This window comes from Chiloscyllium punctatum, chromosome 22, assembly GCF_047496795.1.
Source record: "Chiloscyllium punctatum isolate Juve2018m chromosome 22, sChiPun1.3, whole genome shotgun sequence".
NCBI classification, from domain to species: domain Eukaryota; kingdom Metazoa; phylum Chordata; class Chondrichthyes; order Orectolobiformes; family Hemiscylliidae; genus Chiloscyllium; species Chiloscyllium punctatum.
In genome coordinates this window covers 56,179,572-56,206,880 of record NC_092760.1, presented here as the reverse complement: position 1 = coordinate 56,206,880, position 27,309 = coordinate 56,179,572, and the positions used below count along the sequence as shown (strand labels likewise).

Genomic DNA, 27,309 nt, shown 5'->3' with positions numbered 1-27,309 from the left:
GCTCCTTCAGCATTCACTGAATGTTGCTTCAAAATATCCTTTATTCTATTTCTGATATTTCTAAGTGCCACCCACAAGGTAGCTCAACAATATGGAACATTGCTCTATAACACTACGAGTGTGTTTAAATGAAGTTTGCTCTTCTCTCAGGGTTGCAAAATGTGGTGCTGGAAAGGTACAGCAGGTCAGGCAGCATCCGAGGAGCAGGAGAATCCACATTTCAGACTTGACACTGACATTTTTTACAAACCCACTGACTCCCATAGCTACCTGGATTACACCTTTTCCCACCCTATCTCTTGCAAAAATGCCATCCTGTATTCCCAATTTCTCCGCCTCCGCCGTATCTGCTCCCAGGAGGACCAGTTCCACCATAGGACACACCAGATGGCCTCCTTCTTTAGAGACCGCAATTTCCCTTCCCACGTGGTTAAAGATGCCCTCCAACGCATCTCGTCTACATCCCGCACCTCCGCCCTCAGACCCCACCCCTCCAACCGTAACAAGGACAGAACGCCCCTGGTGCTCACCTTCCACCCTACAAACCTTCCCATCAACCAAATCATCCACCGACATTTCCGCCACCTCCAAAAAGACCCCACCACCAGGGATATATTTCCCTCCCCACCCCTTTCCGCCTTCCGCAAAGACCGTTCCCTCCGTGACTACCTGGTCAGGTCCACACCCCCCTACGACCCACCCTCCCATTCTGGCACTTTCCCCTGCCACCGCAGGAACTGTAAAACCTGTGCCCACACCTCCTCCCTCACCTCTATCCAAGGCCCTAAAGGAGCCTTCCACATCCATCAAAGTTTCACCTGCACATCCACCAATATCATTTATTGTATCCGTTGCTCCCGATGTGGTCTCCTCTACATTGGGGAGACTGGGCGCCTCCTAGCAGAGCGCTTTAGGGAACATCTCCGAGACACCTGCACCAATCAACCAAACCGCCCCGTGGCCCAACATTTCAACTCCCCCTCCCACTCTGCCGAGGACATGGAGGTCCTGGGCCTCCTTCACCCCCGCTCCCTCACCACCAGACGCCTGGAGGAAGAACGCCTCATCTTCCGCCTCGGAACACTTCAACCCCAGGGCATCAATGTGGACTTCAACAGCTTCCTCATTTCCCCTTCCCCCACCTCATCCTAGTTTCAAACTTCCAGCTCAGTTACTGTCTCCTTGACTTGTCCGACCTGCCTATCTTCTTTTCCACCTATCCACTCCACCCTCTCCTCCTTGACCTATCACCTTCATCTCCTCCCCCACTCACCCATTGTACTCTATGCTACTCTCTTCCCACCCCCACCCTCCTCTAGCTTATCTCTCCATACTTCAGGCTCACTGCCTTTATTCCTGATGAAGGGCTTTTGCCCGAAACGTGGATTTCGCTGCGCGTTGGATGCTGCCTGAACTGCTGTGCTCTTCCAGCACCACTAATCCAGTATGTGATAACTGAATAATACTCTGGGTTAGACTGTTCACATTTTGACCTATTGATTTATTTTACCTGTGAAAGCATCTGAAGAAAACACCCAAGAATCCATCAAGTTGTCAGGCATCTCCCTCCTGTCCCGCTCATTATGGCTTTGGGATATTCATTACCAATGATTTGCAACCAAACAGATCATACAGTATTACGAATTAACTATCATCCAAGACCTGGATGTCACTATTCAAAGCCTGATGTGCTCTTTCGGTCAAAGCAGAGATTCCTGCAGCTTTCGTTAACACCAGCCAATCTGCATTGTTGTAAGGCCCTCTTTAATGTGAGCAGCAAGGGTAGCAATAAACTCTGCCACCATTTCACTGCACATTGTCAGCAAGAATTTTCAGTGTCTTCATATGAATCTGGTGCTTCATTAGTATTCTTCTTTTCACACAGTTCACCTGAGATTATCGTTGCTAAACTCAACAAAGCTGACAATCCCTTTGCCTTCCCTCTAGAAAACTTTCTCCATTTCTACTATTTCTTCTTCGGAGTTTCTATTACTCCTGAATGACTGATTAAGCTGAGGTGTTTGAGTGAGGTGTGCAGTGGTAAGACAGACAAATTATCACTATCTTCCCAAACTCATCTCACCACCAAGGGAGCATGTCCTCATGGTGCCCTGCTCAATGTATTCTCCTACTCACCACACGGGAAACTATTGGGAGCTCCTGGGACTCTTGGTGTGCGCACCATTTTTTTAAACCCAGCAGTACACCTGGTCAAGCACTCACAGTCCACAGTTGCCCTGAACAAGGTGGTTTATTTTCCCCATATACTTCAGTCAGAGGGTCACTGGCACCCCATTTTGCCAATGGGGAGCTGGACATCTAGTTGAATGGGGGTGTGTGCAGTCGCTGTCCATGTCCCAAAATGTTGGTGACTGATGGTGATTGAGAGCTGGAATCATGAGGTCACTATTTAATCTTTCATGTTGGGAACTGTTGCCATTTGATTGGATTTGATTTGACTTATTATTGTCATAGAAACAATGAAAAGTATGGCTTTGTGTGCTAGCCAGATAAATCATACCTTATATAAATACATCAAGGCAATAGAACAGAATGCAAAATCTAGTTACCATTCAGCGAGCAGAGAATGGGAAACTACATATCAATGAGATGACATAACACAATAATGAGGATGTTAATACATGCTATTAACCATCAGCGGGTGCAGAGTGGAGTGGAATGGCTGGCGGGCCTGGGGCCTGGGGCCTGGGGCCTGGGGCCTGGGGCCTGAGGCCTGAGGCCTGAGGCCTGAGGCCTGAGGCCTGAGGCCTGGGGCCTGGGGCCTGGGGCCTGGGGCCTGGGGCCTGGAGCCTGGAGCCTGGAGCGGTCAGCCTATCACACATGTGGTCAGTGGCTTGCAAGCCCAGTTTGGTTCAGCCCAACGTAGAAAAGAACCAGACTATTAGTAGAGAGCCCCTGTGAGTGCAGACTGTGGAAGGACTGCAATGTTTATCTTTTACCTTTATTCATTTATTTTCCTAATTTATGCTATGAAGAACTGTAATGTAAAACTAGATTTTTTATTTATTTCTCTATTTTGGTATCTTAGATTTGTAATGAGGTACTTTGTACCTAAAATGACATCATGTGTGGCAAAATTATACACATTTCATTGTGCTCTTGTACTTTTGTACTTGAGTACACGTGACAATTAAACTTAATTCCCAATTCCTACATGAAAATAGGCCTCTCACTGCTCATTAGTGAGATTCTCATTTCGCCATTCAACAGTTGGTTGTAAAATGGGACTATTTTCTTTTGAAGATGCAAAGCTCTTCATGGCCATTCTCCCAACCTTTTTGTCAGTGCCCACAATGTTCAATGCTGGGAGGATTCCAACCATTGTACAAGTCTATGGATTGTGGTTTATAAATACAAATGAATTGCATCACAGTTCAACAATTGTGTACTTGCAATGATCTGTGTGGTAGACTTTGGCTTATCCAAAAAGAATAACAGCAGGGATATTGCCAATTGCTATGATGACAGGAAAGCAGATTGCTTTGAACAGCTTGGTTGATCATCTTTTCATAAATCCAAGAAAGTTAAAAAGTCATGTTTTTCACAATTTTTTTCAGTCTTTGACATTTGTTCTGAAAACAAAGAGGGAGCCAAAAAGAAGAATTTGTCTCTGTGTTGTCTTTGCACCTAGACCTAAGATGATACTGAAATACAAACACATTATTCAGTATTTATTGTGTAGTTTTGTTACTCATTGTTAGATATGTATTTGTGAGAGATTTTTAATGAATGAGCAGAGAACCTGTAATTTCTGAATAGACAACAATATTTGAATTGAATCAAGTACTGCATTCAAACATTCATTAGGGGGTTTCTGACATCATAATATTGGTTAGGGTGCTACATCATTTCCTCAACTGAATCAGTAACCCCGAGCCTGGCTGGGTACTGGTTGTGCTCAGCAGGTGATCTTCTGTTAGGTTAATCTTTCCAGCAATTGTTCATCATTTTATATGACAGTGCTCTCTCATAATACAGGTCTTACATTAGGGGGATCCATGATACTTGCAACAAATTTTATTAAAATTACACACTTAACGTAATAAAACATACTGTGCCAAGGCACTTTGTATAAATATTATAAAGTTAAGTATGACTGGAGCCATGAAAGTTTGGTTAAAGAGGAAGTGTTAAGGAATATCTTAAATGAGGAGAGTGAGATAAAGAACTGGAGAGACATTGGGATGAACTTACAGCACTTACAGCACTGAGGGCACTATTGGTGACATATTAAAGTCAGGGATGTTCATCAGTTAGAATTATGAATGCCCTATTTTGGATAATTGTGCAACTGGAGGAGAATAGACTGGTAGGCAAAGGTGAGACCAGAAAGGGATTTTGAAAACTATGGTGAGACATTTAAAATCAAAGCTGTTGTTGCATCAGGATCAAATGTTGGTGAGTATAAGTGTGATAGATGAATGGAACCTGTTGCCTGCTGTAAGAATATTTTTATTATATATTGGATGTATTATTGGTCATTGGAAACTTGGACTGCTGTGTTGTGGGAAAGAAACAGGTTCTTTTTTATGTAGCAAAAGGAGTGTGTTCACTCTTTGGTTTCACAAAAGCATGTAACCCTTGACAAAACTGTATTTGATACTTTTGTGAGACAGATAAGCATGAGGTGTCTTTGGATTGAAAGAAAGAAACTGCTGAGAAAAAGCTTTTGGATTGGTTCTATGTAGATGCCAGTTGCTCTCAGAACTTCAAAAGCCTGCAAGCAATTGAGATCCGTTTCTCTGTCCCTTTTCGCTCCCTCTCTGAGTGGAAAAAAACCTTCAAAGACTGTGCAAAGAGAAAATGTCCTAACTCAAGCCAACACCTAGATTCATCTGACCAACCACTGAATTGAAGATCACTGCAGTCGACAACAATGTGATATCACCATGAAGAAAAAAAACACCTCACCTCCTCTTTTGATCTGGACTCTTGATCTGTGAACTTTGATCCCTTTTTGCCAATATTTTTCACCAACCAAACTCCTGAAAAACTGTTTGTTTCAGCAGTCCTGTCTATTCTACTTATTAATGAATGAGTATATTGAACTTACAGGGGATTATAGTTAAAGTTTGCATATTAATATTAATGTAAGACCATAAGACCATGAGACACAGAAGCAGAAATTAGGCCATTGAGACCGTCGAGTCTGCTCTATCATTCAATTATGACTGATCAGTTTCTCAACCCTGTTCTCCTGCTTTCTCCCCATAAGCCTTATCAAGAACCTATATATCTCTGTCTTAAATATCCTCAGTGACCTGGCCTCCACAGCTTTCTACGGCAGTGAGTTCCAGAGATTCATCGCTCTCTAGCTGAAGAAGTTTCACCTATCTCTATTCGAAAAGGTCTTCCCTTTACTCTAAGGCTGTGCCCTCGAGTCCTAGTCCCTCCTACCACTGGAAATATCTTCCCAACATCCACTCGCTACAGGCCATTCAGTATTCTGCAAATTTCAATTAGATCCCCCCTCATCCTTCTAAACTCCATTGACTATAGACCCCAGAGTCATGTTAAAGGATATGTTCGTTATAATAAAAACACCTTTATTTCTTGTTTGTTCATAATAATTTATATGAGTCTCTTTTATCTTCAATAGTGATCACAGCCAAGCATTAATAGTGATCAAATGAGTCATGTTTCATATTTGTTATGACTCGTGAAATAGTTGGGCTTGATTTCCAGTGCACTATTTCCACCAGGATCCTAACACAATAAGGACATGGGGAGCAGAGTTTTAAATTGCCTCAGGTTTATTCAAGTTTATGGGCATATGCAAACTTCTCATCTGCATTATATATGCAGTTTTACAATTGAAATTCATCCTACAGGTGCAACTTTGCAATCCTTGGAGATGGTAAGAAAGGCAAGTAATTGGATGAGTTGGCCCTGAAAAGATACTCACCCCCTTCTTGCCATCCTCAAGAAGGATAAGATGGTCCACTGGTGACCTACTCAACTTGCTACCAATGAAGACAATTGAATGGTCAATTAATCATCATTTCAGCGACTTAATTTGTCACTGGCCAGATTATCTGCTTTCCAGGAAGGTGAGAAAAGCTCAAACTCGGTTGCAGTATCATACCTTTTTTTTCAGCAGTATGATTCTAATGTTTCTGAACTCACCATGTTGTCCCAATTACAGGCAGCATCCAAGTAGCTTCGAAATCGACGTTTCGGGCAAAAGCCCTTCATCAGGCAGGGCTTTTGCCCGAAACGTCGATTTCGAAGCTACTTGGATGCTACCTGAACTGCTGTGCTCTTCCAGCACCACTAATCCAGAATCTGGTTTCCAGCATCTGCAGTCATTGTTTTTACCCCTATGTTCTCCCAATTAACTCATCAGTATCCCCACTGTTCAAGGGCTAGCAAAGTCCAGCCCATAATCTTCCTACTTTTCATTGCAATAAACAATTCTATTCTTTTAGCTTTCCTAATTACTTCTTGTACTTGCACCCTAACCTTTTGCGATTCATGCATAAGGACATCCAGATTCTTCAGAGCTCTGCAATCTCTCACCATTAGGATAACATCCTTCTGTTACTCTTCTGGCCACATTTTCACATAATTTCACATTTTCCCCAATTATACACCATTTGTCATAGCTTTCCCCACTCACTCAACCTCTCACTCTTTGGCACCACATCATTGGTTATTACAGTTTTATCATAGTCATATCTGTGAAGCAGAATTAATTGCAAGCAAACTTAAAAGTATCAGTTGCAGCTCACAATTCACAAAGTCAATCTGAGATCTCATAATCTGCACAAGGGAATGCACCTGACTTCCTCTCACCTTGAAATGAAAGTTTTTGCCAATATATATATACAATGATGTGTTTCTTTGGAGATGTGGAGGGTGGGGTGATCACAGTCTCAGCAATCCTTCTGCACTTACATTCTCCAATAGTACTTGTACATCAGGCTTGTGCTGCATTTATTGAAATGAAGTCTCCTGTGTCAAAAGTACACATGGAGGAGATTCACAGCCCTCCTTTTTAGAGTCCTCCATGTCTTACTCCATGTATGATTACACTTAAAATTTCATTTGTAAATAATGTGCATGCTGATCTCCCATTATGAAGAACCTGTCCTGTTTCCAATATTCTCCATGCAGGTTTATCGGAACCATGACCAGACACAGCAGGGACTTTAGACATTGTGTCCTCTGAAGGCACACAAAAATGGAAGAGGAATGGATGTGTTGGCACACCCAAACCAGTAGTAAACTCCAGCAGCTGCCAAACAACTTTCACATAGACAGGTCACAGCTGAAGGTCCCCTCAGGATGTGGCAGAGCTACAGGAGGCCCACAGTCTATTGTCCTTGAAGCCATTTCCAACAGATTAGCAAGGTGCAGTGTCCCCACAGATTGAGATTGCCCTCGAACACAGTTACAGAACTGTGTCATCTGCAGGAGTAGGACACATGACCTGAAGAAGTGGATGGAAATTCTATCTCAGTGGCCATCAAGGTGCAACTTGCTGCTACCAAGGATCCACAAGCTCTTGTATGAGATCTCAAAACCCTGAACCTGTAAGTATATCAAGGCTGTTACCAGTGCAGTTTGTGCTAGATCACACTGCTTTAGCTCATCTCCCCATGACAAGGCCAGTGCTGCAGCCCAGGCAGTAGGCTTTACCAATATAATTGAATTTCCCTCATGAAGATAATGATAGACTGTACATATCCTGCACTGAGAAGGTCATATCATAACACAGTCTAGATTAGAGTGGTGCTGGAAAAGCACAGCAGGTCAGGCAGCATCCGAGGAGCAGTAAAATTGATGTTTCGGGCAAAAGTCCTTCATGAGGAATAGAGGCAGGGTGCCTACAGAGTGGGGAGATAAATGTGAGGGCGATGGGGGTGGGGAGAAAGTAGCATAGAGTACAATAGGTGAATGGGGGTGGGGATGGAGGTGATAGGTCAGAGAGGAGGGTGGAGTGGATAGGTGGAAAGGAAGATAGGCAGGTAGGACAAGTCATGAGGGCGGTGCTGAGCTGGAAGGTTGGAGCTGGGGTGAGGTGGGGGAAGGGAAAATGAGAAAACTGGTGAAATACACATTGATGCCCTGGGGTTGAAGTGTTCCGAGGCGGAAGATGAGGCGTTCTTCCTCCAGGCGTCGGGTGCTGAGGGAGCGGCGGTGGAGGAGGCCCAGGACCTGCATGTCCTCGGCAGAGTGGGAGGGGGAGTTGAAATGTTGGGCCACAGGGCAGTGGGGTTGATTGGTGTGGGTGTCCTGAAGATGTTCCTAAAGCACTCTGCAAGAAGGTGTCCAATCTCCCCAATGTAGAGACTGCATCGGGAGCAACGGATACAATAAATGATATTGGTGGATGTGCAGGTAAAACTTTGATGGATGTAGAAGGCTCCTTTGGGGCCTTGGGTGGAGGTGAGGGAGGAGGTGTGGGCGCAGGTTTTACAGTTCCTGCGGTGGCAGGGGAAAGTGCCAGGATTGGAGGGTGGGTTGTTGGGGGACATGGACCTGACCAGGTAGTCACAAAGGGAACAGACTTTGTGGAAAGCAGAAATGGGTGGGGAGGGAAATATATCCCTGGTGGTGGGGTCTGTTTGGAGGTGGCGGAAATGTCGGCGGATGATTTGGTTTATGCAAAGGTTAGTAGGGTGGAAGGTGAGCACCACGGGTGTTCTATCCTTGTTACAGTTGGAGGGGTGGGGTCTGAGGGCGGAGGGATAGGATGTGAATGAGATGTGTTGGAGGGCATCTTTAACAACGTGGGAAGGGAAATTGCGGTCTCTAAAGAAGGAGGCCATCTGGTGTGTTCTGTGGTGGAACCGGTCCTCCTCGGAGCAGATACAGTGGAGGCGAAGGAATTGGGAATACGGTATGGCATTTTTGCAGGAGGTAGGGTGGGAAGAGGTATAATCCAGGTAGCTGTGGGAGTTGGTGAGTTTGTAAAAATTGTCAGTGTCAAGTCGGTCGTCATTAATGGAGATGGAGAGGTCCCGGAACGGGAGGGAGGTGTCAGAGATCATCCAGGTAAATTTAAGGTCAGGGTGGAATGTGTTGGTGAAGTTAATGAACTGCTCAACCTCCTCGCGGGAGCACGAGGTAGTGCCAATGCAGTCATCAATGTAGCGGAGGAAGAGGTGGGGAGTGGTGCCAGTGTAACTACAGAAGATGGACTGCTCTACATAGCCAACAAAGAGACAGGCATAGCTGGGCCCCATGTGGGTGCCCATGGCTACCCCTTTGGTCTGGAGGAAGTAGGAGGATTTGAAGGAGAAATTGTTAAGGGTGAGGACAAGTTCAGCCAAACGAATGAGAGTGTCGGTGGAAGGGTACTGTTGGGGACATCGGGAGAGGAAGAAATGGAGGGCTTGGAGGCCCTGGTCATGGCGGATGGAGGTGTAGAGTGATTGTATATCCATGGTGAAGATGAGGCGTTGGGGGCCAGGGAAACGGAAGTCTTGGAGGAGGTGGAGGGCGTGGGTGGTGTCTCGAACGTATCTGGGGAGTTCCTGGACTGGGGGGATAGGACAGTGTCAAGGTAGGTGGAGTTGAGTTCGGTGGGGCAGGAGCAGGCTGAGACAATGTGTCGGCCAGGGTGGTCAGGCTTGTGGATCTTGGGAAGGAGGTAGAATCAGGCAATGCAGGGTTCCCGGACTATGAGGTTGGAAGCTGTGGGTGGGAGATCTCCTGAGGTAATGAGGTTCTGTACTGTCTGGGAGATGATGGTGGGGTCATGGTCGAGGGGGCGGTAGGAGGAGGAGTCTTCGAGTTGGCGTCTGGTTTCAGCGGTGTAGAGGTCAGTGCACCAAACTACCATTGCACCTCCTTTATCTGCTGGTTTGATGGCGAGGTTGGGATTGGAGCAGAGGGAATGGAGGGCTGCACGTTGTGAGGGTGAGAGGTTGGAGTGGGGGAGGGTGATATACAGGTTGAGGCGGTTAATGTTGGAAATGAAGAGATCGAGGGCAGGTAATAGGCCAGCACGGGGTGTCCAGGGAGAAGGGGTCCTCAGAAGGTGGGCGGGAGTCCTGATTGTGAAAGTAAGCTCGGGGGTGGAGGCGGCGGAAGAAGCTTTCAATGTCATGAAGTGTATTAAATTCATTGATGCATGGACGGGGGGATAAAGGTGAGGCCTTTGCTGAGGACTGATTGCTCATCCACAGTGAGGGGGAGGTCAGGGGGAATGGTGAAAACTTGGCAGGGCTGGGAACTAGGACCTGGGGTAGGTGTGGAGCTTGGAATGGGGCGGAGCCTGTAACTAGAGTTGGTATGGTGTTAGCAGGAATGGGGGTGGAGTCATGAGCAGGGGTGGTGTTCCGCTCAGGGTTCTGGGAGGCGGGGATGGTGACAATGCGACCTATGGTTGGGGGGGGGGGGGGGGGGGGTGGTGTCAGCAGAATGCAGGTGAGTGGCGTTGGTGGGGGCAGAAGTGGTGGCAAACACGGCAGTGGTGGGGCGGAAGTCACTGAGCGTGTCACATCACAATGATGTGAGGGCGGAAGTGATGTCACTTGTGTTGCATGAGGAATTGTGAGGGGCGGAAGTAGATATGGAAGCGGCCATGGTGGAGGCGGAAGTGATGTCATCCATCACTGTGGGGATGGTGGCTGCAGCAGCTGCATGACTAATGGCTTCCGGGCAGTTACCTTATCATAACACAGTTCAGTGCATCAATAGAAAAGAACTCCATTCCATCAAAGATCACCAGCACTACATCTCATAGGTCTGTGCTAACAACCCTGGGAGTTGTTTAATGCCTTTTTCTTTGAGAAATCAAAGGCCAGATGCCCTACAAGGATGGCTACTGAGAGACAAGCACTACCTTCCACAACTCTGGCTGATGACTCCAATACAAAACCCCATGCCTGAGAACAAATCTACATGAAATGCTGCTGATTGTCCACCAAGGCAGACAGCCTTGTTGTCGATAAGGTTCCAGTTGCAACACATTCATGAAAGTGTGCTTGCATTCGCAATGAGGTGTCACTTCTGCCACCCATATGCCCTGGATGCCTTTCTTTACCAATTCCCTCCCAATACATGCACTGTGAAGCCCTGGTCCTGGCTGGCAGTGCTTGATCTGGTGCACAACTGGACTTTAAATATAATGCCAGTATTGGAAATCCTGGGGCAATCTGGCTGTGGTAAGAAATTTCACAATTGCTGGTCACACACAGAGAGGCATGGGGCAAATATGAGTAGGGAAGCTGTAGAGAATCATGTGAGATAACTTATCAGATGTAAAAGAAAGAAATCTTGTATAAAACTCCCTGAAATTGAGTGTTGACTAATTTTTGATCAAATTGAGAGAATGACTGTCAATTATTTTGTTAAATTTTTAAAGGCACAACATTCTTTCTGTTTGAAATAGTACAGTCTGTGTATTAATATATGCAGCATCCAGAACAGATAAGTGGACTACACTGAGATTCCAACTGCCAATCTTAAATTGGGTGACAGTATAATTCTTAGTAAGATTGGGAGTATTTATCAAATACTGTTCTATCACAGAATCACAACCATGAACAGGTTGGGCACTGATGTGAACAGCTGTGGAGACATGTTGCTCCATATTATCGATCAATCCTTGGAAAGTGCGGCCCACCTACTTAGTCTTGCACTGGCACTGAAATTCACAGACTTTCACAGCACTTCTTGCACATTTCCTTATGGATCCAAGATAAAAAAGTGTGAAAGAACTGTGTCCTTTTTAGCAATCCTCATTTTTTTGTCCTACCAAAATGACAACCTCAAATATAGATTTCAAATCCACTTGGTATTAAAACAGCAGCATTTCTACCCAATGGGATTTGGCCGTCTGATTTATCTTTTTCTTCAAAGCTGACCCATTTTCACAGAATCAAAATGATCACCAAAGGCCACTTGGCCCATCGTGTTTGCAATGATTAAACAAACAATAACCCTTGTTAGAAATTGCAGCAGCACCCCCCCGCCCCCACCCCCATGTATGTCTATAGACAGAAGCTCAAAGAGGAAGGCCGTCTTTTTTTATGTTTCTGTTTCTAGTGCAAATCAATAAAATGTCACTGACTCTCTAAGATAGGTTCCCCTTTAAAAGATGAACAGTTCCTTGACGGCTTTCTGCCTGTGATTTGCCGACTGAGTTTTTTCTCATTCACTGGAGGATTGCAGTAGTATCCCTGACAGCTCTGGGCAAACTAAATTGAATATGCTCGCGTACAGCTTCCAGCTATTATAGTTCCCCTTTCTGCCCTCCACTCTATGTCAACACTTTTTTTTAAAGAAACATGTGTCTTACTTTTAAAACAGAATATCAATGTCAATCTTATTCAGAACATATATCTACGAGATGGGTTGAGAACTTATAAAGACTGTTTCAATAGTCACTCGTGGTCAAAACAGCTTGTCTGACAATGCGGTCTCAAGTCAGTGCTACAAGTAATAACTTATGTGTGTGAGATGTATATTTAGCGGCCGTCTCGACCCTTGGATAGTAGCAGTGCAGGATTTTAATCCAGTTCACGTTTCCACTTGCCTTCAGTTTAATCTCCGTCGGTTTCCAAAGTGGCCGCAGTTCTTTCAGGAGAGCTTCAATGCCATTTCTGGGCTCCTTTTCGTCCACATAGATGTCAAGATATTTGGTTTCAGTGTCGCGTCTGGCCACAGCTGACCGCTCCATTCTGCCTCGGCTTGCAGTTTGAACGACCCCGTGCGTGGGTCGTGTTTAGATTGGAGCCGGAGCTGGCCATTGACCTCCTGGGCGAGACGGACCTGGGTCCTGCTGGATTGCAAAAGCCCATTACGGTGCAGAAACACCATCAGGAATACCCCCACAGTTATTTGTACACCAGCACATTTGTAGGACGCCCTCAGAATTTTTCCACGCTGCAGACCAACTTCCCCACTTTTTGTTATCTAAGGACAGATGACCCCCACCTATAATTTAGTGGTCACAAATGCATCCCTCAGATTCTAATCACACTAATACCTAACCAAGACTAGAATTGTAACCTCTGATTGCATTCAACTTCCAGAACACTCTAGCAAGATCTTGTGACTACCCCCACACCCAATCCTACCTTGGAGGAGGCATGTCAACACAGAATACAATTATGTATGAGATGTACCTCAAACCAAACAGCAAACCAAATCGAGAGAGGAGCATTAAATGGTGAGGCCTACTCTACACCCAATCATATCTCCTGAGGGGCACCCTCTATCCAACCACATCCAAGAAAAGACACACATGGATGTGCTGCACTAAACTATAAGCCAGGAGACTTACAAAGAAGCCTCACCACCTGACCACACTGAGAAGCATTTGAGGACACATTCTGCCCAGCCATGGTTCATTGGCATTCAAATGCACTGCACGACTTACAGCAGCCAACTTTTGTTTCCATGAGACCCCAAAATTGGACATAGATGTGCTGTAATGGATTCTAGTTTTCAACAAAAGTCATTTCTCTTCAGTCTTACCAGTGAGTCCTGGGTGGACAATGGGTGCATTCTCCCACCTCCCTATCCCTATTACTCAAGATGAGTGTTGCACATATACTTTCTCATTAGTTAGGATGCAGAGTCTAAATCATGAACAAGAAGCAAAATATCTGGTGATGCTATGGGCAGACCATTCAGACAGAAAGTGATTTAAAAGGCACAGAATATTCAGGACATAGCATATATGGTGTTATATTAAATGAGAATAGTGTTGTGTTACTGAGTTTATATTGACAGATTCTTTTTTATCAGTCCAGCAGCATTTATTTTGAGTTGATTTTTCACTTTATTTATTCTTACAGTAAATCTAATATTATTAACCTTGATTCTTACCTTGAAGTCACTTACTTATATTGATTTGTTGCTTAGTTACTGAAACTTTACCATTAGGTTTTGGCATTCTGACTTGGCATACAGTCCTGACAACTCTCTACAAACTTCATTCACATTATTTGTCATTATTCTGAATTCCTCATATACCGTTGGATAGCTTAAGACTATTAGAGCACAATTATTTCTACTTGTCCTTATTTCTGCTCAATTGCTTTAAATGGTCTAAAATTGTCTATTTCTTTCTGACTTTCGCATGCTCTATAATCTCTATATGTCAGGAGCTATATTGGTAAAGCCAGGTATGTTGTCCATCCCCAATTCTCCTTGTGGCCATTTCAGAGGGCACTTAAGAATCATTCACAGACATCTAGACATTTACTGCACAGAAGGAAGCCGTTCAGCCCATCATGCACATGCTGGTGGGCAACGATCTGTCTACAATAATCCCATTTACTAGGTCTTGGCTCACAGCCCTGGAGGGTATGGCAATGCAAGTGAACATATAATTACTGCCTTTCAGGTATTAAGTTCCCAACACTCTGAGTGAAAAAAATCTCCTTCTCCTGGCCTTCTATCCCTTGCTTTAAAACTATGTATGCTGGATATTAACTCCTGTACTAATGAGAAAAGGGATTTCCTAACCACCTTATTTGTGCCTCTCAATTTTATACTCCCCTATTGGCTCTCCTCTCCATGTTTACTGCTCCAAGATAAATCACAGAATCACAGAAGTGGTGCTGGTCCATCATTCCTGTCTCAGCTCATGAATTGTGAATCATCATTGAGTGCCAAGCTTCTGCTTTGTCCCCCATACCTTTGCCCATTACTTTTATCCAAATAATCAACCAGTGCCCTCTTGAGTGCCTGAATTGAATCTACCTCCACCACACTTCCAAATAATTTGCTCCAAACTCTAACTACTCACTGAGTGAAAATGTTTTTTCTCACTTTAACCTTATCTCTTTTGCAAATCACTTTAAACCTATGTCCTCTTGTCCTTGTTTCTTTTGATAAAACAACCCCATCTTAAGCAATCCTTCCTCATAGCTCAGGCAGCATCCCAGTAAATCTATTCTGTGTCCTCTCTAATGCAATCTCTTACAACCTTTAACACTGTGAGCAGAACTGCATGCATTTGTGGCCTAACCAGCAATTTATACAGTTCTGGCAAAATATCCTTGTTTTTGCATTCTGTGCCACAGCTAAACAGGCAAGAATACAATATACCTTCTTAACAACTCTATCTCCCTCCTGGGTTATGTGAATCTACACAACAAAACTTTCCAGGCTCCTATCATTCATAGTGTAATACCCTATCTTTTTATGCTTCCCAAGTGCATGGCTTCACAATTTTTCGGTTGAATTCCATTTGCCAATAGTCTGCCCACCTAAGCAGTCATTGATATTCTCTTGCAGTTTATGGTTCTTGTCTTTGCTAGTAATCACCCTCCCAATTTTCTTATCTTCCCTCAACAACTTGATCATATGCCCAATGTATAGGCCAGAGAGGAATGGCAGATTTCTCTTGCTAAACCAGATGGATTATGATCACAGTTAATGACAGGACAATTTTTAATTCTGGATTTTATTACTTGCACCTCCTACAGTGGCAGGTTTTGAATCCAAGTTCTCAGACTATTCACCTATGCCCGTCAATTTCTAATCCAATAATATTACCACGACACCACCATCTCTTCTGATAACATATAGCCATTATTGTTGCAATCTCTTTGTACTTAACATTTCAATCTCAGGAGAGTCAGTTTGATGTTACCTTCACAATATCCATTTCTTATAGTGTTTCTGTCAGCCACTACTGTGTATGAGACAGAGTTTCTACAGCTGCAAGGAACATACATCATCAAAAGCTTTGGGTAGGCCACCATATTATTGTTCATATACACCAAACAGAGTTTAGATTAAAATGGAGACAGTCTTTCTCAAATAATCAGAAGTTATGCAAGTGCTCCCATCTATTCAATAATAAAGAAGGAAACTTCACTGATTCAAATAGGCCAATGAAACATTTAATAGTTTCTGATTTATGTTGATCTTTCTTTACCCTTTGAAGCATTTTAAGTTGCCTACACGCAAGAGATTCTTTGCAAGGGCAACAATGCTTCATTTAATTTTTTCATCAGCCATAGAGAATATGGATTTTGCTATCCATATTTTAAGCAAAGTATAATTATATGTGCTTATATCTATTATTACAGTGAAATTAATTTCATGTTTAAGTCATTTTTGAAAAAGACCTAGCCATTGCAGCTTGATTAATAATGTGACATAATTATATTTATAGAAAGATTTCAGTCACTTATTAATTCTGCCTTGGATTGTTGGAAGATTTAAGTACACTCTTATTGAGGAGACTAAGAAATCTATAAATCCTAAGAGGATGACAATTCCATATCCAAGCATAGGCAAAGATTTACAAAATTGAGAACTAGGCCATACTTATGAAACAGAGAAAGACATGAGGATGTTCAATAAGATCTCTGGCTGACATTTGCGGGGGAAAGGCAATGAAAATTAGAAAATATATATGCTAGGCATCTGGAACCATAAACTGAAAATTCAGGCTGTAATAACTACTGAATAAAGAGTATGCTGCCTAATCAATGTGTGAAGCGATCACAATATACTTGAATATCAAGAGTATAGAATGTAAATGCACTTTCTTAGAAGACACAGTTTTGGCATTATTGCTTGAAATTCTATAAAAACCTGAATACTTTTTGAACAACATTATTGTGAGATTCTATATAAAAGGAATCAGTATTATATTGCCTCCTTGGTTTTTATTCCTCGAAGTGCTTGAAGTAATAAAATATTTTTCCTCAACACGTAAAAAATGCTATTCACCCATTAGGAAAGACTAGAGATAACAAATTGAAATCCAATCAAAATCCAAAATTTTTGTAACTAGAAACTTGGAAATAGAAAGGAAAATACTGAAATTGTACAAGTCTTTACTTAGACTGCAGCAAAGAACTATGTGTAGTTGTGAATGTTCCATTAACTCTTCAAAGGAAAAACATAACAGTAAAAGCAACAGACTTTTTTTGCTTCATTCATGGGATGTGAGCATTGTTGGTTGTGCCAGCATTTATGCTTATACTTAATTGCCAAAAGGGCAATTATGAATTAACTACATGGCTGTGGGCCTGGAGTCACATGTCGATCAGACCAGTTATGAGCACGCCAAATTTCCTGATTTCCTGCTGATTTCCTTCCCTAAAGGACATTAGTGAGCCAGATGGATTTTTCCTGACAATAGGTACTGGTTTCGTGGTTATTATTAGACTATTAATTCCAGGATTTTAATTACAATCAAACTCCACCATCTGCCATGTTGGGATTCAAATCCAGGCCCCCGAACATTTCCTGGGTTTCGACATTAATAATGTAGTGCGGACTGGCATCGTGCCTCAGGGGTTAGCACTGCTGCCTCACAGAACCAGGGACCTGGACTCAATTAGGGGTGGCACGGTGGCTCAATGATTAGCACTGCTGCCTCACAGCGCTAGGAATCCAGGTTCAATTCCAGTCTCAGGTGACTGTCTGTGTGGAGTTTACATTCTCCCCACATCTGTGTGGATTTCCCCCCACAGTCTAAAGATGTGCAGGTTAGGTGAATTAGCTATTGGGAAAGCAAGGTTACAGAGATAGGGTAAGGGGTTAAGTCTGGGTGGGATGCTCTTCAGAGGCTTGGTGTGAATTTGTAGGGCTAAATAGCCTGTTTCCACACTATAGGGATTCTATGATAATACCATGTGGCCATTGTCTCTCAAATTCACCAGGCTGAGCCTATTGCTATGACTAAGTCCTTCAAAAAAGAATACAAATTTAAAAGGTTAGGGTTTCTTGTTTAAGATGAGAGCTGTGGCCTTTAAAGAAGCAAGTCATGAAGGTTTTCAAGAGTGTTATACAGGTAGTTCTGGGATAATGTGTGTTTTGGCAGTGAGATTTGGCTACAATGTCGTTGAAGAATTAGTGAAAGGTTTTTTTCAAGAACACTTACCTCCTTTGGCAATAGTGCGATTCCAATGGGGATTGGTATGCGCACTTTGTTCTGCACATGCACCAACGTGCGTGTGGAAATCTCCCACCGTTCTGTGCATGCACCAATGTCCTTGCCATTCTGCACATGCACCAGTGTCCACACATGCACAATGTCAGCACTGCTCTTCATGCCATTCTGTACATGCGCAGAGGTCAGCTGCCAACTGAGCAGCTTTCTGCAAAAGGTACTGTACAGAGAGCAACTTCCTTACATTTTTAAATGTATTGTGATAAATTTACTTCATTATAAATATGATTTCAATCTTCATTCAGGCTGTGCTATACTTTGTGTTAGACCTTTGGGTGACTTTTGAGTGATCATGAGTGATTTCCTTGCTCGTCTGTCCCAACCCTACTTTTCCACTAGGCCCTATTATTTATATTAAACAATTTTCTATTAAGCGAGGTTTCTCTGGAACGCAACTATGGCATTATAGGAGAACTACCTGTATTAAAGTAAATGGCAAAAGATGGTTTCCATTGATCAGTGAGTGGTGATTAGAAGGAAAAATTGAACAAATATGTTAGCATCAAGGGCTAGGATAGCACTTATTGCCCAATGCTAATTGTCCTTGGGAAGGTGATGGTGAATTACTTTCTCAAACTGTTGCAGTTCATGTGATGAAGGCAGGGCCTGGGAGAGTGGGGTCCATTAATGTCCAATAAATGGTGCTGGAGGCTCCAACGGGCAAACTGTGCTTCGGTCAAGGGCATGTTCTCTATGTTTGGGCTGAGGGAAAACTATGTGTTCCAATAAGGGGAGGGGACTGCAATGCTTGTCAGGGAGACAACCATTGATCTTGGGCTGCTCTGCTTGGATCAGTGGCAGGAATACTGTGCCCTGGTCAGGGACAGGACCACTGTGTAAGGGTCAAAGGTGGGGCTACTGTGCTGTGAATAGGCAATGAAGATGCAGGCCCAGGCCAGGTGATGTACCAAGGCAGAATATTTCTGTTTCTGCACCAGAGTGAAAGTACACCACAGTACACCACAGGGATATAGCAATTTATTTTGCTATAAGTTCTGTGCTTACAATCTTATTCTCCACAACCACCTGATGAAGGAGCAGTGCTCCGAAAGCTAGTGCTTCCAAATACATCTGTTGACTATAACCTGGTGTTGTATGATTTTTAACTTTGTACACAGGGATGGAGTGTCAGAGCTTCGACCAAGCAATGGTAAAGTAATGGGGATATGGTTCTGAGTCAGGGTGATGGGTACCTTTCAGGGAAATTTGCACTTGTGGATGCTTCCATGCATCTATTGTTCTTGTCCTTCTCAGTGGTAGAGGTTGTCAATTTGGAAGCTGCTGTTGGAAGAACCTTGATGAGTTATTGCATTGTATCTTGTGGATGGTACATACTATACATCCATGGTGAAGGGTGCGAATGTTGAAGTTATTACATCGGATGTCAATCAAGGTTTCTTTATCTTGCATGATGTTAAGCTTTTTGATGGTCGTTGGAGCTACACTCATGCAGCCAAGTGGAGTGTATTCCGTCATGTTACTGACTTGTGTCTTGTAGATGTTGGAAAGGTTTAGAGGAGCCAAGAGGTGATTAATTAACTTTAGAATTCCCAACATCTACCTTGCTGTTCTAGCCACAGTTTTAAAAGGTTGGGTCAGTTCAGGTTCTGGTCAATGTTATATTGTGGGATATTGGTAGTGGGGTCTTCAGCAATGATAATACCACTGATTTTGTACACTGGTGATAACCCAGCTACATCATATAAACATGGTGCAACTTTTACAAGGATTGTCACAAAAAGAACAATCAACAAGTGGAAGTACTCATCAGTTCACTTGTTTTTCCATGATTGTAGTCTTGTGATAGGGATACCTCAACAGTGCAGTGTCTGGAGAAAAAAAATACAACCAGTGACACTACTTTTGGATTTGTGTTATGCACATATGAGTACTCTAGAAGTTACTGTTAATTTCAGTGGATTAATGATAGCTAATGCAGATCAATGTATTGTATCACTGCTTAAGAACAATGCTAAAAATCACACAACACCAGGTTATAGTCCAACAGGTTTATTTGAAAGTACTAGCTTTCAGAGCACTGCTCCTTCATCAGGTAGCTGTGAAGTAGGAACATAAGACACAGAATTTATAGCAAAAGATGACTAGTACTTTCAAATAAACCTTTTGGACTATAACCTTGTGTGGTGTGATTTTTAAATTTGTCCAACCCAGTCCAACACTGGTACCTCCACATCATAAGAACAATGTAACATTGTCTAAGAATTTTCTCTATTTCAATCAAGCTGTTAAGAAACAGAGAGGGAATATTCACTGATCAAAAACACTACAGATCCAGGTAAGCATTTTTTAATATTTATCTGAAACAAATCGAAACTTGAGAGAGTAGTATTAAACAGTAATATACTCTTAACATCATGCAACCAATTCAAATGTGAACTGAGGCATAACACCAGAAGCTCGGGTCTCAGATTTGTTAAGATAAATTTTTCTATTGTCTTTGACATGTTTCTGTTCTTTGACTTATACCATAAAAAACTAGAACTGAGAAGAAGGAGTTACTATCAGAGATTACCACAGGAATTCCATGTTGCAGCCTTGTCAAAATGCCACAATATAAAAATCTGTCACTCCACAAGCTAGAGGTCTGCTCATGTGGAATACAGACAAGTATCATAAAAGTTTGTTCTCCTCAAATTTTCATTTGAATTGCTCTTGCAAATGGACTAAAAACTGAAATTTCTTTTGTTTGTGATATTCCTTTCTGAAGGTGGAAGTGAGGAATATTTGACACTGCTAATTGACTTGTTAGGCTATTTTACAGGCCAGTTAGAATTCAACTACTTTGTGATGATATGGAATCATGAATGTGCCAGACTAGGCAATGACAGCAAGTTTCTGTCCCTAAAAGGTTTCTATGAACCAGATGGTATTTCACAAAAATCAATTAGTTTCATGATAATTTTTATTGATACTACCTTTACATTCCAGAATTATAATATTAACTGTATTTAAATTCCCCAGATGCCATGCCTGGTGTTGAACTCAGGTCTCTGGATTATTTATTCCACCCTTTAGATTACTAATGTAATAATGTGTCAACTGCTTTTTTCAATTTGCCACTTTTTACCTGTTTTTTATTCCCTTCTGAAGATAATACTTCTGTGCGGCCACAGAGCATATCAATTACAGCATTTCTTTTACAGTAACAAGTCACCATTCTGCATATCTGAAGCCAGACAGTGTGTGTTAATTGGGTCTTCAGCCTTGTGGTGATGGTGGAGGTGGTTAAGCATTTCACCAGGATTAATGCCATCTCTATCCGGAGCTTTTAAAAGATACATTTCTTTAGTAAGATTAAGAGCAGTAAAATTGGCTGATTTGGTTGTTCCTACCTTGGGAACAGTGAGGTCAGTTGTCGTGTCCCATTGGCACTCTGACAGAGATCAGCTATCTACACAGTTGCTTATAGGCTAAATGTCAATACTTTATGTCAATAATCAGTATGTTGGCCTTTTCACCCGAGCATTTAGTTTCTTAGTCAACATAGTTGTCTTGTGCAATAAAATCAGCTGTGGTCAGAAAGTGTTCACCACAAACCCGTTAACCATGTGAGATGACACGATGGCTTTTTGAGGTGGATTTTGTCCTTTTATTTATATGAAGAGAGGTTGAGACAGAAGTGTAAGTAGTCTGCTTCAAGTCAATAAAGTAAACAGCTCATGAGGCTTGGATCTTTTTTTAAATTATGAACAATCAAAACAGCCTGAATGGTTGAGGTCAAGCTGATACAGAACCAGAGTTTTCAGTTTGGATTTCAGTAGCTGTTGGGGTTGTGAAAGCTGCTACCTTCTCTCTCTCTCTCTCTCTCTCTCTCTTTGCTACAGCTAAAAGTTCTCTTCCTGCTGCTAGAATTGCATGTGAGACAATCTCAGTCACTGAATTTTCCTTTGCCAAGTGTCTACTTACGTAATGTTACTATATCGGAACAGCTAATGAGTAGTTTATTATTTTGTTAAGTACTTTGTAAGAGTTACAGTTAAGCCAATTCTTTTAGTTTATTTTTATTTTGTCTGCATTTTAACAATAGTGTATGAATAACATGTATGTCATGACATACCATTCAAATTTCCATTCAGACGTTTCCTCAAAACTTGTGTTGCAAACCATTTTCTAAAATCGTACAATAATCTAATACAATACAGCATAAAGCAGAGCCTTCGGCCCACCAAGCCTGCACTGGTTCCTAACCCTTATTTAGACCCACTATCTATTGCCCATATCCGGTATCTATCCCTCTGTCCACCTCCTGTTCATGTGTCTGTCATGATAAGCCTTAAACATTGCTAATGTGCCTGCTTGCACCACATCCACTAGCAGTGCATTCCAGGCACCCTCTATACTCTGTGTGAAAAATTGTGCCTGCATTTCTCCCCTAAACTTTCCCCCTCTTTCCCCCTCTTACCTTGAACCTGTGCCGTCTTGTAGTTGACCTTTTCACCCTGGGAAAAAGCTTCTGACTGGTCACCTATGCCTCTCATATTCATTTTTGAGATGGGATCATCAATGTCAATATTTGTCCCACATTTCTAATTTTCTTGAGAAACCTTCTTGAACTGTTTCAGTCCATGCGATACAGATATACCATCAGTGCTGTGATAACCTGTACAAGTCCATGGAGAATCATGAAGTAATCTCTTTGTGGAGCTTGCTGAGTAAGAATTCCCTTTGTGACAGACAATGGCCTGCCCAGCTGGAACTCATCACCTGAGCTTTTGATAAAGCAGATTCTGGCCGCCTTGAGGTGCAGTAGTAGCATTGTTACCCCTGGATTGAGAGACCCAGATTCAAGTCCCACTTGCTCCACAGTTTTTTAATAACATGTCTGAACATGTTGATTAGAAGAACAGGTTAATAAACATTTTTTAAAAACTCCATGTGAAAATATCCAGGTATGGCACCTTCCCAATCTCCCTATCTCTCTCCCACCTTTGATCATTTGCAGTGTTGTTAATGGGCTTTGCATGTAAATTATTCAACTGAAAACAAAGTACAATATCACAGTAGTTAGCGCTGCTGCCTCACAGGGATCTTGGTTCAACTCCGGCTTCGGGAGACTGTTTGCTTGTGTCATGTGGGCTTCCTCCGGGTGCTCTGGTTTCCTCCCACAGTCCAAAGATGTGCAGGTTAGGTGGAATGGCCATGCTAAAGTATCCGTAGTGTTTGCAGGCTAGGCGGATTAGCCATGCAAAATGCGGGATTATGCTGATTTGGTGGGGGGTGTTAACTTTGGGTAGGATGCTTTCAGAGGGTCAGTGAGGACTCAATGGGTAGAATAGGCTTTTTCCACATTGTAGGGATTCCATGGTTGGTGCCACTAGATGAAAATATATATCAAGCTGTTTTGGTTTTGGGAAAAGACATTTCTCATTTTTGTGTAAGAGAATTCTGGTTGTGAAAAATAAAACATACTAAGGATTGGTTATGGAATATATGGAAGTTACTTTGGCCGTTATATAGTTAACATAATGGAGCAATGCATGCATAGGATCATGTAACAGACAAGCAAGAGATGAGCTCATTCTGAAGATAACGGTAGCACACTATATTAGGCGAGTCAAATCACGTGATAGATGAGCTAGTGCTAAAGATGATGGTGATGTAATGTGATAGGTTAAGTGTAAAGAAGCAGACTAGTGTGGCAGAAGGTGATTAGTTTAGAAGGACAAAGCAAGCTAAGTATGATTGGTTATGCTAATTTCACCCAGATAAGCGAGGGAACTAGAAAATTTTAAGCAGTAGTGGCCCCAAGAATCGGGGAGAGGGGCAAGGGCAGACAGGGAAGTAATTTTCTGATTGCCGTAGCTTTTATTTGCAAATAAAAGTTTAATTTTGTGAAGGATTTTCTGCATCTCCTTGTCATTCTCACAGAGTATTGGGTGATCTTTCCACAGCAGGGTCTGAGGAACTGTCTGCCCCAGGCTGGGACTAACCTACATACACCATGAACATTGGCTCTACTTTGGCGTTCAACAATAAATGACATTCCTTCCAGTCAGGCTTCCTGAGGTGTTACATTGTCAATGAAAGTAAAGAAAAGTTTCAGACAGCCTTGCCTTTCAATGACCCCAGTCAGAATGTGATGGGGAATATTGGAAATACCTTTGTTTGGGAAACTGGAACTTTATGATGCTGGAGAATTGGCCCAAGTGCACAGAAAGAATGAGACACATTTTTCAGGCAAATGAGATAGAAAGTGAGCACTGACAAAAAGACATTCTCCTGACCACTTGTGGGGTCTTGAATTTCAGCATCATAAAAAGATTAACCTACATGGTGATCTGACAGATATGGTAGCATATCGCTATAACCCGACACCATTTGATATAAAGCAGCATCACAGATTTAACAAGGCAAATGGACTTTCCAGGGATCCAATTCCTGAATTCTTGATGAGACTGAGCAAATTGGCAAAACACTGTACAAGGGTCAACATTTTGGGAACAAACTGCTTAGTTTGTGGAATTAATAATGTTACAAGCCAAAGGAATCTGCTGACTGAACCAGGTTTGGACCTCAAGAAAGTCATTGGTCCTTTCCCAGAAAAATGTAGAATGAGGGATTTGGGATCTTCAGAGGTCCATAAGCAGTACCGTCCTCAAGCTTGGGCTATCTCCCATACCAAGAAACAAATTCCCAGTGAATGGTACTCATAGCTGCTGTTTATTGCCAATGAAGGGCAATTGGAGGCTGCAAGGCCCAGAACTGAATGGGAAGTTTCTCCACAATACAGAGAGGAGCAAGATTGTTCATGCTGCATTTGTGGTCATAGAATTCACCCAAGACAAGGCAATTAAAACAGATTAAAGGTGTACTGCCCAGCACGAAGGACAAAGTCACGTCAAGACAGTCAGAGGATGAGGAATTGATACAGCTAAATTGCATCACTGCTCTCAAAGTGGTGCTAATTAAGAAAACGTTTCAAGTAAATGGTGACTCCCTGGTCATGGAGTTAAACACAGGGGCTGCTGTATCCATTGTTGGGGAGCAAAGTTTTAGGCAAATCCAATGGGCCATCTTATCCAGACACCAATGCTAGATTGGCCACAGGCACAGGGGAACTCTTGCATATCATTTGGACCACTTATGCATAGGCAACAGTCAGTACAACGCTGCTTAATGGTTGTGTAAGGGCCAGGCCCCAACCTTTTGGGAGGAGGATAGCTACATTTGGATTGGCAATAAATCTTTAAAATAGTTCCTGGCAATCTATATAAAGTCATTGAGAAGTGTATCAAAGCGTTTCTAAGAGAGTCTTGTGAAGATAAAAGGTGCTAGTCTTAGATCGATGTAGAACTAGAGGCTTAATATAAACACTTCAAGGCACAGCTGATCCCCTATATACTTGGTGTCAAAGTAGAGGTGGAATTGGAACATTTAGGGGAACATAGCATCATATATCCAATGCACTTGCTGAATGGGCCATGCCAGTAGCTCCAGCTATAAAACCTGACATCTCGATCTGTCTCTGTGCAGACTATGAGTTGGCAGTCAACTGTCCTACTGTGACATACATAGAAGACTTGTATGTAAAATGGTCTGGAGTCACAGATTTTCTAAACTGAATGTGAACCATGCCTCCAACTGGAGCTTGAGGGTCATTCAGGACGTATGTTACTATAAACACTTGCAAAAGACTACGAGTGCATTCACTTGCCCTTTGGAGTATCTTTGGTTTGCACCATCTTTCAAAAGGTAATGGTAAGTATCCTCCAAGGGATGCCCAGAGTGGCCATCCAAGTGGATGATGTCTGATTCTCACAAGCTACTGCAAAGGAACAGTTTGGAGGAGGTCTTAACACTGGTTGACACCTAGCTAAAAAGGGAAAAATATATGCTCCAGGTAAACTTGGCAACATACCTCAGGTACAGAATTGACAAGGACAGATTAAATCCTACTGAAGAGAAGGTGAAAGCCATAAAAAGGGGCTCTGACTCCAAGGAACACAACAGAGTCAAAGTTTTTCCTAGGTCTCAAAGATTACTAGGAAGAGATAGGGAACATATAAGGAACTTCAGGGGAACCCCCGACTCAGAGGGGAAGAGATGTGATATCCCTGCAAGGCCCATGGGGAACCACAAATTAATCTCCTGTAGAGCTCGTTCAGTAACTTTCTTGTGTCTCTATCCCTGGACCAGGACGCCTGGGTTCAAGTCCCATCTGCTCCAGAAGTGTGTAACAACATTTTTCTGAATAGATTGGTTAGAAAAATAAGATAAAGCAGACCAAGAGATGGGTCTGCACAAGTGTCTGTCATGGGTTCTATTTTGGTGTTCAACAATCAATGATGCTCCTTTCCAGTCAGGCTTTCTGAGTTATTACAAGTGCTCTTGGGCAGAGAGTTACCAAATGTTAACCCAGTGACAGTGAAGGAACAGCAAAATAGCTGTTTGAAAATGAAGTAAAAGACTTGAGTACTGTACCTTTCTTACTTGGCCACTGTTGGAGAATGCATGTCAAACTATCTTTTCAAAGGCTGCATAGAAGTTCCAAATATTTCAGCTGCTTGCACATATTTTACAAGGGTTTTACACCAATGACAATACCAATGAACAACAGGCCCCCAAGAAACCTAGAGTAACTCTCAAGAGAGAGACCACTTGCAATCATAATGTTTTCAAAAGGTGCAACAACAACATAATTAATTCTTTGCAAATTCTGAAGCTTTGAATCATTTCCAGGTCATAAACACATTATACTCAACAACTTAACCTGAGTGTGCAGAGGGCTGTGTCATCAATTTGCAATTCTCAGCTTCTAGCATATTTTAATCCAATAAACTTTCGATTGTAGTTAAATTAGAACTGTTGTAGCAATGTAGGCAACAGCTGTTGTTCAAATGTCAATGAAAACAACATTAACTGAACTGATGCATATGTATCTGCGTCACTATTTGGTCTGTATGATAGATGATTCAGTTTTTGGCAGATAGCTGAACAAATGGGGAGATGTTGATTGCAGTCATATGCCCAAGAAGAAGAAAGTCAATAATTGCCGTTGCATGAAGTAATATGAGATTCAGCTGCAATTAAATGTGTGTTGGGAGAGATTGTGGGATAAAGTGAAGAAGACACAAATGTATGTGGTTGATCTGTTGAAAACAAACTGCTATATTGGGTTAATAGTTTTTTCCTGTTCCTAAAAGTTGTTGATCTTGAAATTCTGTAGGAGGCTGAGCACAAGAAGAGTGGGAGAGCCGCAAAGAAAATATACCAAGAATTTTCCCCAGTTAAAAAATAGTCTACACCTCTATTTTCCCTTACAAAGTGCACAGCATTACACTTTCCCACATTATATTCCATTTGCTACTTCTTTGCTCACTCTCCGAGCCTGTCCAAGTCCTTCTGCAGCCTCCCTGCCTCCTCAACACTATTTTTTACTCCACCTA

At 42.5% G+C, this 27,309-nt stretch overlaps 1 protein-coding gene across 1 annotated transcript in view; it reads right to left on the bottom strand.

The window, feature by feature from the left end:
- LOC140493664 (ethanolamine kinase 1-like) overlaps positions 1-12,655 on the bottom strand; it is a 460,360-nt gene extending 447,705 nt beyond the window's left edge. Inside the window, exon 1 of the mRNA XM_072592363.1 lies at positions 12,512-12,655. Within this exon, the coding sequence (XP_072448464.1) occupies positions 12,512-12,655 (144 nt within the window). The remainder of the gene's footprint in view (positions 1-12,511) is intronic.
- Positions 12,656-27,309: the final 14,654 nt, after the last annotated feature.